Below are 12,065 nucleotides of genomic sequence, written 5' to 3' on the forward strand. Positions count from 1 at the left end.
GTTGTTAAACAGAATACTGCATGAACATTCGTAAGAGTGCTGTGGTTATTTCACTCATGAGGATAGCCGCAGAGACAACCCACTCACTCCTCATTCGTTACACTAAAAACTGTGAAACCAGTGATGCTCATTACTTGTGCCTCTTCACTTATAATGGTGGATAGTCTCGTGAAAGAATCTGCTTGTTGCACCAGTCATTTTGAAGCCCTGAAAACCACGGCACTGCTGTGCCACAGTATGGGTGAACCACCCCAGGTCGTTTCTCTGTGCGCTAATATAATAGAAGGCAAACCTGGAACTGGAGAACAACGAGTTCCCATTCACTGCCTTGTTTACATAAGCTACATCTTTTGTTGAGTTTGTGTGCCGTGTACTGAAGCAAACGAAAACACATGCACAGCTGCTCATGGATTATCTAAATGAATATTGCCAGCCTCCTCTCTTTGCTCAATGCAGTCGTTTCAGTGTTCCACATGAAGAGAGGTCATTTGACCAGATAAGGGAGTGGCAAACATGGCAGTGCTTACACTGACCGTGCCCTGATGCTTATCTTTCAGGTGTGGCTATGAGATAGAGCCGGTGCTTACTAACTCTTACTAACGTCCTTGTTCAACCACTACGTCTGTTTCTGTTACAACTGTATTCTATGATTCTCTTGGTCCTATCCATTTTACATCATATTAATAAACCATTTAATTACAGGGGCCAGTATGCATTGTTTCCTCATACCAGAGGCCTGTGACACTGTGAGAGCCACACCATTTACTGGGTATCCTTTTGCTGCAGCACGTTTCAGAAATACACACAAAAGCAAAGTTATGAACTCCAGTTCTGACCAGTGAAGCAGCTAAATTTGGCCAACAGCAAGGGATCTGAATAGCTTTGTTATTCTTTACCAGAGCTATGGAAATAAATTCAAAACTACAGTAACAGGGTTCAGTTCAGCCTATGTTCTATTCAGATGAGAGGATTGACACAGCACACATTTTTGGTACATTTTCCTCATGCTTCATTGTGTTGGCAATGGCAGATCTGAGACCTGTGGTTCGATAGCACAGTAACTAACAGTTCTTCAGCACCTTAAAGATAGCGGTGTTTACAAAAATATAGTTACACGTCCCCAGGTGTTGCTACAACAGCTTAAGTAACGTACCTGTAATTTCTTTTTTTAAACATCCTCGCAACTTTTTACACTTATAACTTTAAAACCTGTTTCAAAACTCTTTCTAAAATGTCCGCTCTAGTGCACTGACAGTGTCAGGATTATTGCCCACCTTGTCAAACAGGTAACACAGCAATAACGATCCATGGTGTGGTACGGAACAGAAAAGGCAGATCACTTGTTATGTGTATTTTTTATTTATTTATTTATTTATTTATTTTAATCGCTCTTCCTGCAGTGATTTAGAGGACAGATCTCAAACCCCAGTGCACTAGAGCAGACATTTTGAAAAGAGCTTTGAAACAGACTTTTTTAATAAGTGTAAAAAGTTGTCAGGGTGTTAAAACTAAAAAGAAAAATTAAGTTATTTAAACAGTTGTAGCAACACATGGGGATGTTTTAACGCTCTATAACCCCTCTACTAACTCTTTAATAATGAACACTTCCTTTGCAGTGAAACTGAGACACTCCATTCTCAGCTCTCAAGCACCAGCATTGTTAGGAGGCCTACTGTAGTTGCAGAAAGCTGAACGGTTTAACTGTTCGCTCTTGTTTCTTGAAATGAGAACATCATTTTAATTTTACACAGCTAGAATCCAAAAATGTATAAAACTAAAAAGCTATATAATTGAAAACACTCGCAGTGGAAAATATAGAACAACACAAGAGAGATGTCAACTGTGGTTATCTAGTCTTTTAACCCAGTTCTATCAATATTCTGTACATGGGAGCCTCACAATCCAAAATGTAGAGGAAGTAACAAAGACGCCACAACACGCATATCCCAGGACTACTTCCTGGGTTTCTGGGAGGGAAGTGTGCCTTTCGGCACTTCCTGTCTTCAGTTACAAATAGAAACTGCACAGGATGCTGGCAGACATATTATCAATGCGGAGAGAGCTCAGAATTCCATACCTGTTAGGTTATGTTTGTTTCCCTCCTAAACTGTGTATATTTCATTCACATCTCCCCATAGACATGTGGAATCTACTGTACATATCCCAAATTATTAGCATATTGCCATATATATTTAGTTTTTTTTATCCCTGACATGTCAACTGTAAAAGGAGAAAATGTATACATTTCTATTGCTGATTTAATACAAACCATTTCCAGTTATGGTTTTTGTTTTCATTATGTCCAGATTAAATTTCTGCCCATAGTCTTGCGTAGTATACAACTGCACAACTCTTGTAACTTTTAGCTGCCTAACTTCTGCCCCTCCCCCCAGGTATGACATCCGGAATGGTGTTGGTCCTGGACCCTCTAAATAAAGAGGATGGAACTCTGCCATCACGGCAACGCCTCTATTCAGGGGCATCAGACCAGGAACTATCCTCACGGCAACGCCTCGATTCAGAGTCTTCAGAGTGTGACCTGTCATCACGACAGCACCTGGATTCAAGGGCCTCTGAGCGTGACCTGTCATCACGACAGCACCTGGATTCAAGGGCCTCTGAGCGTGACCTGTCTTCACGACAGCGCCTGGATTCAAGGGCCTCGGAGCGTGACCTGTCATCACGACAGCGCCTGGATTCAAGGGCCTCGGAGCGTGACCTGTCATCACGACAGCGCCTGGATTCAAGGGCCTCGGAGCGTGACCTGTCATCACGACAGCGCCTGGATTCAAGGGCCTCGGAGCGTGACCTTTCATCACGACAGCGCCTGGATTCAAGGGCCTCGGAGCGTGACCTGTCATCACGACAGCGCCTGGATTCAAGGGCCTCGGAGCGTGACCTGTCATCACGACAGCGCCTGGATTCAAGGGCCTCGGAGCGGGACCTGTCATCACGACAGCGCCTGGATTCAAGGGCCTCGGAGCGGGACCTGTCATCACGACAGCGCCTGGATTCAAGGGCCTCGGAGCGGGACCTGTCATCACGACAGCGCCTGGATTCAAGGGCCTCGGAGCGGGACCTGTCATCACGACAGCGCCTGGATTCAAGGGCCTCGGAGCGGGACCTGTCATCACGACAGCGCCTGGATTCAAGGGCCTCGGAGCGGGACCTATCGTCGCCGCAACGCCAGGGCTCAGAGCTGACAAGCACCTTGAGCACTGACTCTGAGCTGGAGTGTGAGAGCAGACTCACAGGGGATGCCCCTGAGCAGGCCTTGTTGGGAGGGGAAGATAAGAAAGAGGGGGAGGGAGTGTTTCAAACTGACCAGGACAAAGACCTCGTTGACGGGAATGCCTTCTGTAGGGGCGGGCCACGCAAAAAGGAGCCTGCCTCCCAGAACAGCCTCCAAAATGGGGGAAAAAAACAGGCAGTGAATGGGGAGCTGGGAGGACACAGCAGCAGCAGACAGGTAGGCACTAAGCAGTGCATATCAATAGGAAGCTTTGCTTTCAATAGCTAGCTCCCCTTGCCATTTATTAAGGTATCCTGAATACGCATTTATATACTGATCCTTTTTTAAATAGTGTTGATTTAAGACTATTTGACTCAACAAACATTTTGAATTGCATTGTTACTGAAATAATTGGTGTACGTTAGCAGCAATTGATTCATTCTAGTCTTAGTTGGTGTTTATATTGGTGAGAGCCGAGTTCAAATTAGCGGGAAGTTCTAACATCTACTCTCATGTAATGGAAATCATTCTAGCATGGGGAATACATACTTTGGGGGGAGAAAAGGGGTAAAAGGCACAGTAGGTTTTGTAAGGAGAATTTCTGTTAATGTGCTGAGGTCTGAGTCCTACACAGGTGCAATCCACATTGACTGTTTGCTTTTGGTCATATTTTGTGAAATATATGTATATATATATAATATGTATATTATATATAATATAATATATTTTATATATAATATAAAATATCTGTCAGGGACACCTGTTGGTACCCTAAAGGAGGAAAATGATCATTTTTTCGTTCTGAATACATCTCCAGCAATGTTGTTTCAACAAACACATAAAATATTTGTCTCAGAACTTTTTAGTCCTAAAGCTGAATATAGAATCTCTTTGCCAGCTGTACAGTTAGTAACTGCACATCTGTGACAGCGACAAAAACAACCCCAAACTATTTTTCTCCCACAGGGAAATTTTATCGGATTGCAGTATATGAAAATGCTGTGGCTGTTTAGTAAATTGACCAGCAGTAATCACGAGGCCAAACGTTTCCAAGGTCTCAGACAAAGTAAGGTTCAGAATGGGTCACTGCAAATCATGCAAATGCTTTTGAATAGTTTACAAGCCCAAAAAACAGGGACTTTGCTGGTCGCTAGGCAACAGAGACTGCTGGATTAATGGAAGCAGGCCTCAAGAGCAGGTGTGGTCATCTCTTCTGCTTGAAAACGAGTTAAATAACGGCAAAGAACCATACAGAATCATTTCACAACGCAGAGCTATGCATATGTCACAATGGGATCCAAGTTCTTTTTATCCAATTTCTCTGACTCTTTCCATGACAGTCCAATTTCTTTGAAGAACTCCGAACATGCTGCAGCTCATCCAGTTCCTTCATGTTCAAGTTCGCTCTGATGTTATGACAGGCTTTTAATAAATCAAATGCATTGCTCCGCAAGTACACTGGATCCAACTTTGACCTCTTATTTGACTGTGAAAACACACCTTATGTAAAGCAAAGCCACAGTAGCCGCCTGTTCTGTCTTTGCACCACCAGAGAGCGCAGTCTGCACTGTGGCGCACGCCACTCTTCTGACTTGCAGCTAGCTATCTTAAACTAAACTGCCTGTAACCACTAAACAATGGCATGTTTACCACTGAAACTAAAACAGAATGTTTTTAAACTTTGTAACCCCGGCTACAAAAATAAACCTGGGCTGCATGGATTTTCCATTATGTTGGTGTGAATATATATATATGTTAGTTTAAAGCACAGAGATTAGTCGAGGAATCTTCTGTTTCACCTTGGGTGTAACAAAGCACAAAGATAGGTCTGTTTTAAAGCAAAAGCAATGGTGTGAAAACAGTCTTAAACTAATAGACAGGATTAATTGAAACACAACAAGGCATGTAGAAAGACATTCTGGAATTAAGTGTAAGTAGTGAAATTGTTCACCATGTGCTGCCGAATCCTGATACAAAGTGTGTTTGTTGTACCTGTGGCTCTTATAACCTGTGAATTAACCTGAAAATGTCTATACTCCATCATAATGGTATGGTCAATTCTGTCCTGTATATATTTGTATTATATTTGGGAATAAATAGAGCTATTAGCATAATTATGTGTGAGCGCATGTTGGCGTGATTTGGCGTGTTTAGCAAACGCCTGTCTAGTGATTTTACCCTATTGAAGAAGTGCAGTCGAGGGTAAACTTCTCTACTTCTCATTTGGGGCGCTGTGTAAGTAACACATGCTTCTAGTTTTTGATTGCTCCACAGCATTGTGCCAAAAACACAATAAAGTACTTAAAAGACTCAAGTGCTAAAAATGAAATGATTGCATGCTGAAAGCATCAAACGACAGTGCCAAACCCCATTAGCACAATATACATTGCATTGTGTTACTCTTGAAACTGGACCAGTGAACCCAAACATTCTGCCAGGAATGCTGTTTGATTTGAGTGTTATCTCCAATTGGCACAGCACCTCTAAAACAGGCTACATTTTAAACAGACTACATTTTAAACCGTAACGCAGGGTTGCTACTGTATATGGGAATATTATTCTACACTATCCTGTGTACTGAATAGCTGTTCAGCAACAGCACTGGGATATAATGAGCACTGCTTATACTCTCTCTGTTTCAGCCCAGTGTGACCAAGGACCCCCCCTACAGCCAATCACAGACTTCCCTAAGCAGTGCCAAAGACAAAGGTAAAGAGTGCATGTCTGATTACAGTCAAACCTGTCTAATCCAGCCCCTCTATAAACCAGCATTCTGTATAATTCATTTTGGGTTCCAACCCAATCCCTGTTGAAATGAACTCATCAACTACCAAAAAAGTTTCAGATTGACAGGCCTGGGGCCTTTGTTCTTGAAAGTCTTCTTAAGAAAAACTTTCTAAGCAGTTCTTTTTCTTAAGTACACTTAAAAGATTTAAGAAGATTTCTGTCCCGCTGTCTGCAGCACAAACTTGCCCTTTTTGGGGAGAAGGGGGTGGGATGTTCAGTGTCTTCACGGTTTCTTCAGGTTTTTTTTTTTTTTGGACGACTGCCTGTTTGAGAGTGTGCCTCTGTGTCCGTGCTGTGAAGGAGCGTGGTGAGAGCATGTCTTATAAACACAGAGACATCGCCGCGCAAGCCTTGAACATTTTTTGCCCGAATAAGGCAGAGCATTATCATCTTATAATCTTTAAACTATCAAAAAGGCAGCTATAGATAAAAAAAAATAAATAAATAAATTAAAACACCCTTGGTGTTTCTTAGTTAATATTTTAGCCAACTAAAGCTACAGTGCACCACAATCATGTTCAGTTTAAAAAATAAATAGATGAGTGTATTCTGCTTTGTCAGAAAGCTGTCTGTGTTGAATTACCCAATGGAATCTCTTTTTTTGGGGACACAACCCTCCTCATTTGTGGGCCTATGGCCACGGTTTTGGGAGCTTGCTCCTGCTGCTATGTTAGCAAGTTTATCCTTACTGAGTTATCAGAAGGTATTGCACTCTACTGCCCTCCAGTGTCTGCTTTTCTTTCACAAGATCGATTTAAGAATGCTTTTGGCACATTCTGGTAACTTCAACAACGGATAAAAACAAAAGGTTTTAATCTGCTCTGCAGGTTTGTATAGGACTCTGCTCAGTAGAGAAAATATAGGCTAGGGTAACTCCGCTCAAAAGAGCAGACCAATACTTTCATCAAATAGACTAACATTTATATATCAATGTCCATTTTTGTTTAAGACACTTTATTTAATTAGTTCAGGATAAGCCACAGCTGGGTGTTTTTAGAGCATTTTACAGCACCCTGGAGAATGCCCTGGATTGCAGGGATTATCCTTGAAGAATCAGCGGTCGATGCAATCCAGGTGGATTCCTTGGTACTGTAAAATGCTGTACAAACCCATCAATGATTTATTAGTGTATAGGTTGATCAAATCCACTCCTTCATGGTGAAACAGTAAGACACACAGTCACAAAGCCCCAAACAGATACCTGTTTTATTTTCAAATACATGCAAAAATTGTGTTAATCCTTACTTTTAATCTTGACTTGATGGGGGGGGGAAAGATTCAATAAGAATATTTCTATGAGAGACGCAGAGGCATAGACAAGGATCTTGCTAGAGAGATGATAAACAGAGAAGGGAGTGACAGAGAGATGAAGGCAGCTGCTGTGTGTACGCTCTGGCTCGAAGTGTCTCTCTTGTTTCAGCAGAAGAGAAAGCTGGCTCTTCTTTCAACAGAGCTAGCTCTGTGCGGGACCGGGTGAAGAGATTCACAGCAGAGGAGCCGGGCCAGAGAGCCGAGCTCGGAACCAACTTCCCAGGGCAGAGACAGGGGAGCAGCCGGGTCTGTGGGAACCTGCAGTCCCCCTTTTCCAAAGCTACCCAGAGGAGCGAGGGGAGCAACGGGACAGACCGATTCGGGAAGAACAATTCAGGACTTACCTCCCAGGGTCCTGCGGAGAAATCCGTCCCTTTGAGTTCCAAGCCTGTTTCGGGTCCAGCCACCACAGGGAGCTCCAACGGAGTGTCCCAAACCAGATGGCTTCAAGGGGTGTCTGCTGATAGATCCTCTCCCCTGTCTCGGGACAGCCAATCGGAGAGTACTAGGCTGACATCATCGGGGCATGAAAACCTCAGGGAGCGATCAGACAGCTCAGCCCAAACCAGGACCCTGAGTACAGCTGAACCCCAAACACAGCCAGAGTGCCCCCACGCTGACCCCGACATGAAGACCCTGCTGACCATTGAGATCAAGGACAACCGCGGTGCCAAGACAGCCACGCATGTGACCGGGAACACGGGCAGCCAGCGGGCAGGTAGGAGCCACTTTAGAATTTAAAGCTCACTGTCGAGTGTAGAGCAATCATGGAAAAGCAGAGAGAATGAAAAAACTGCAGCAGGATATATCTCTTTATTATATTAAATCCTGCATTGACCACTGCTGGTCTTGTCCTGGTGAGAGCTGGTAGTAGTTAAAGCACATTAATGCTGGTTCCGATGGTTCAAGGCAAAGTTGTTGTAAGCATGGAAAAACACAGGGAGTACGTTGTAAAAGCATGGCAAACTACAACGGGATGTATCTGTTTACGATTCTTTATCACCTGTGCCCTGTTTGGAAAGTCCCATAACGATTGAATTAGAGGTAGATTTTTAACTATCTCTAATTATGGTTAGAGGTAGTTTTATTTCTGATTCAAGACATAATTTAGGTAGTGTATATAAGGTAAGAGTCCATTGATGAGACATACATGTTCTGTGTTATATCAGTGTGCAGATTAAGCTTTTTTATAAGCGTACAAACTTATTCAACCATGTTACTTTCGAAATGTAGGTACAAATCTAACAGTTTTGAAGTTGTTTACAGTATCACTGCTCTTCTATTTTCACTGCAGACAAAAAACAGTAGAACAAAAGCTTTCCTCGACCAAAACTTCTCATTTGAAATATGCAAGGTAACTTGTCGTTTATGAGCCTTTGTGTTTTTAAACCATTTCCCCAGGGATACACAACGCTTCTTTGTCAGTGATGTCCATCAAATTTTTTTTTTTTCCACAGCAACAGTTCAGCCCGGCTGATTTAGAATCCGCAATAACTGACGTCAACTGTCAGGAGTTGATGTAATAGTTTGAAAATATCCCCATACTATACAATTGCATGTCTGATGTATCTGAACAATAGGCCACTTCTCCAGAGCTGTTTGGAATCTTAACAAGATGCATGAAACAACACTAGAGGCTCTTATTACAGAGACAATGACCACAGTAACGGGTGTGTTTGTTTTTGTGAACAGGGGAAATGCACAGACTGTCGGCAATTGTTTAAAAAGGGGTCCAAATGAAGATTACAATGAAATGACGAAAAAGCACAGCCCATCCCATTGCAAAGACAGTGTTGTACTGTGAACCATTGCAGTGCCACATGTGCAATCATTGTTTTCATCAGTTCTCCACCCTTTTACTTCAAACCATAAATTATAAATAATAATAAATGGGTAGCGCATTTTACCTGTTGGAGACGTTTGTGTAAGTGTATTCTCAGAAGACGGTACACAGAGTTGAATGTGTTTTGAAGTCATGGAGGTTTGCTTTACACTAATGGTCACAGTTTTGTCTTGAGCAGATTTCTCAAATGACACAAAGGCAGAGATTGAGAGCAGACTAGTATAGACTGTAGTGGCCTCCGTTCCCCTACCAGTGGATCAGTATTGCAGTGTTCTAGATTATGCCCTCCGCTGTCACAGGCACATCACTCCAGTCTCGCAGCTTAGCTATCGATGTTCTTGGCTTTCTCCAAGCACCCTGAAGAAATCCTCTGTATTTCAGTATCAGTGCGTTCTTGCGCATTCCCCTGTGCAGTGTGGCTGAGTTCAAAGCTGTCCTCTCTCTGTGTGAGTTTGGACTGGTTGCTTTCTGTTTGTAAGTGATGTCAGGGAAACCCCAGATACTGATTACACAGCTGAGCTAAACACTGGAATACCAAAGTGTTCCATCTTCATCATCAAGTACAGACTGAACCTAGCACAGCATTCTGCCAAATTCTTTCCACTTCCAATGCACTGACTGTGTGTCTGTCTTGAATTTTCACGACTCTTCTCCAAACTTTAATCACAGATTCATTGCCTCTTACAGACATTTCAGATTGCATTTTATTTATTGATTTTTTTTTTCAATACAAATTGCAAACATTTTTGCAGGATTATGAGCATATATGTATGCAGTGGTTTGTCTCGCTCACACATTTAGCTATATCTTGTGAACAGGTATTTAAAATGAAATGTGCTCTACGTACTGCACCTGTAGTTGAACTGTTTTTTGGTCATACCTTTTACTAGTATCAGCTGAAAATGTAAAATACACTAGACCACGAAGGAAAATCGTTTTCCTTGTTCTCAAAGCTTGTTATAAAATGTGCTTCTTCAGCACAACATATTGAGATTGTCACACTTGCATCTTTAAAGTAACTGTTATTGTGATAACATTTAGGGACCACCATTTTCATTGAGTATCAATCTGAAGGTGTATAAAACCTGTGTATTATCACTTTGTATGGTTATATTGTTACTTTTTAAAATTACGATGGCTTAATTTTTCATTTATTTATGTGCAGCCATGGCAGAATATGCAAGTTATTACCACAATTGTTTGAAAACAACAAAACTGATTGATATGCCTGAAATGTGTTGTGCGTCAACAGTGACCATGTTTGCTTTCTCTGCGCTCATTATTTATAAATGACTGCGCCTGCCAGAAAATCTGTTTCAGAGAGAACTAATGCCTGAAAGACATCTGAAATAAATCACACTCCACTGAGTTACAGCACATTTAAGCCTTGAACTGGGCCAAGTATGTTCAAATGTCGGTTTTGTGTTTTTGATATTTTACTACCTCCCTACCATTTTAGGATATTTTGTAATCAGCATTGTTCTTACTGAAATTAATCATTCTGTGTGGTTGACTTGTTTTATAACTGTGTGTGAAAGTGTCTTCAACTGAATTCAGAATCTCCTCTTTAGTTCAGACTGTTATAATGTAAATGTAACATACTGTCTTTCCAGAAGTACGAGCCAGTTGCTACTTGTGGTTTGGTTTTTAATCACACACCTGAGCTTGTTACCTATACACTGTGGCTAAGGAAGCTGGTAGTAAAACCCAGAACAGGTTGAAACTGTTCCAATCAGTGAAAATTGTGTAGCTCAATGTGATGTTCTCTCTCTCTCTCTCTCTCTCTCTCTCTCATGCAGAGCTGACACTGGGTCTGAGAGCATCCCCCTTCAAGATCATATCATCCTCAAACACCAGCGGGACCCTCAAGGTAAATCGCTATGAACTTCTTTTATTTATATTTTCACTGTAATTCTGAATAGTGCTCCACGTACTGGCAGGTGTCTGGCTCTGTGAATGCCCTTTTTTTTGTGCTTGTGTTGAAGAAGCTTTGAAAGCTGGGTGGTGCTTGAGTTCTACCTGCTGCTGCCTCTTTAGCATATTGCTGCATAAATATCTAGGGGATTGATCACCACTCAAACGATCTTCAGCTCCTTTTTGTCTTCTGAACTTCATATTACAACAGGCTGCAACAATCTCTTTCAGCAACAGTCGCAGTGAGAGGTCTTTTATTGAAGCATGTGGAAATGTTAGGGGTTCAGTCCGAGTCAGAACACACAATCAAATGAGTGGATTGGTTGTAACACTTCTCCCAAGTGGACAAACCCCCATGGAGTTTTCAATAGTTTTTTCAATATTTAGAATTTGAGTTAGGAAAAACGGAATCAATTCTACTAGCATCAAATGTTTGTGAAAGTAATTATTTTTAATCAGTCAAAACTGCCTTTCCCACTCTGTTATAACAGTCTGTGATAAAACATTATTTTCAGTAACTACCCCCTCAGTTTCCTTAAGGGAAGTTCAGTCTGCTCTCCACAGTGGTTTTAAGACGGCTTTTACGTCAGTAAAACCGTATCTATTAACCATAAGCCGACTTGGCGAGACACAACATGGGTGTGTGGAGACAGACGTCATGCTGCTGAAGTGGCTAATGGAGTTCTTGACCTCCCATATGGCCGTCCACTGTGATTTTCAGTAACTTCCTTCAAGGTGAGAGAAGGCTAAGATCCCAACTGAATCCAGATTGGCAAATCTATTGTCACTATTCTATTGATTAACAATGCAAATTCAAACCTCTTTTTAAATTACTTTAAAACAGCATATTTTACCTTGGAACCAGTTCAGTTCCTGTTCGGTTTAGAGACCTGCTTAGCTTAGCTTAATATTGTCAGAAATAGATGTCGGCGTTAGTTTTTCTACATGCATTTATTGAATGCATTTATTCTTCCATAG

General features: G+C 41.9%; 1 protein-coding gene across 8 annotated transcripts in view; it reads left to right on the top strand.

The window, feature by feature from the left end:
* LOC121299615 (smoothelin-like) overlaps positions 1 to 12,065 on the top strand; it is a 76,520-nt gene that overhangs the window by 37,146 nt on the left and 27,309 nt on the right. For 7 of the 8 annotated variants that reach the window (XM_041227441.1, XM_041227445.1, XM_041227444.1 and 4 more), the window contains 4 exons: positions 2,394 to 3,469; positions 5,875 to 5,941; positions 7,440 to 8,048; positions 10,973 to 11,043. In XM_041227441.1, the coding sequence (XP_041083375.1) occupies positions 2,394 to 3,469; positions 5,875 to 5,941; positions 7,440 to 8,048; positions 10,973 to 11,043 (1,823 nt within the window). The remainder of the gene's footprint in view (positions 1 to 2,393; positions 3,470 to 5,874; positions 5,942 to 7,439; positions 8,049 to 10,972; positions 11,044 to 12,065) is intronic. The other variant, XM_041227442.1, reaches the window with a different exon arrangement.

Source organism: Polyodon spathula, chromosome 25 (genome assembly GCF_017654505.1).
Source record: "Polyodon spathula isolate WHYD16114869_AA chromosome 25, ASM1765450v1, whole genome shotgun sequence".
Classification (NCBI taxonomy): Eukaryota; Metazoa; Chordata; class Actinopteri; order Acipenseriformes; family Polyodontidae; genus Polyodon; species Polyodon spathula.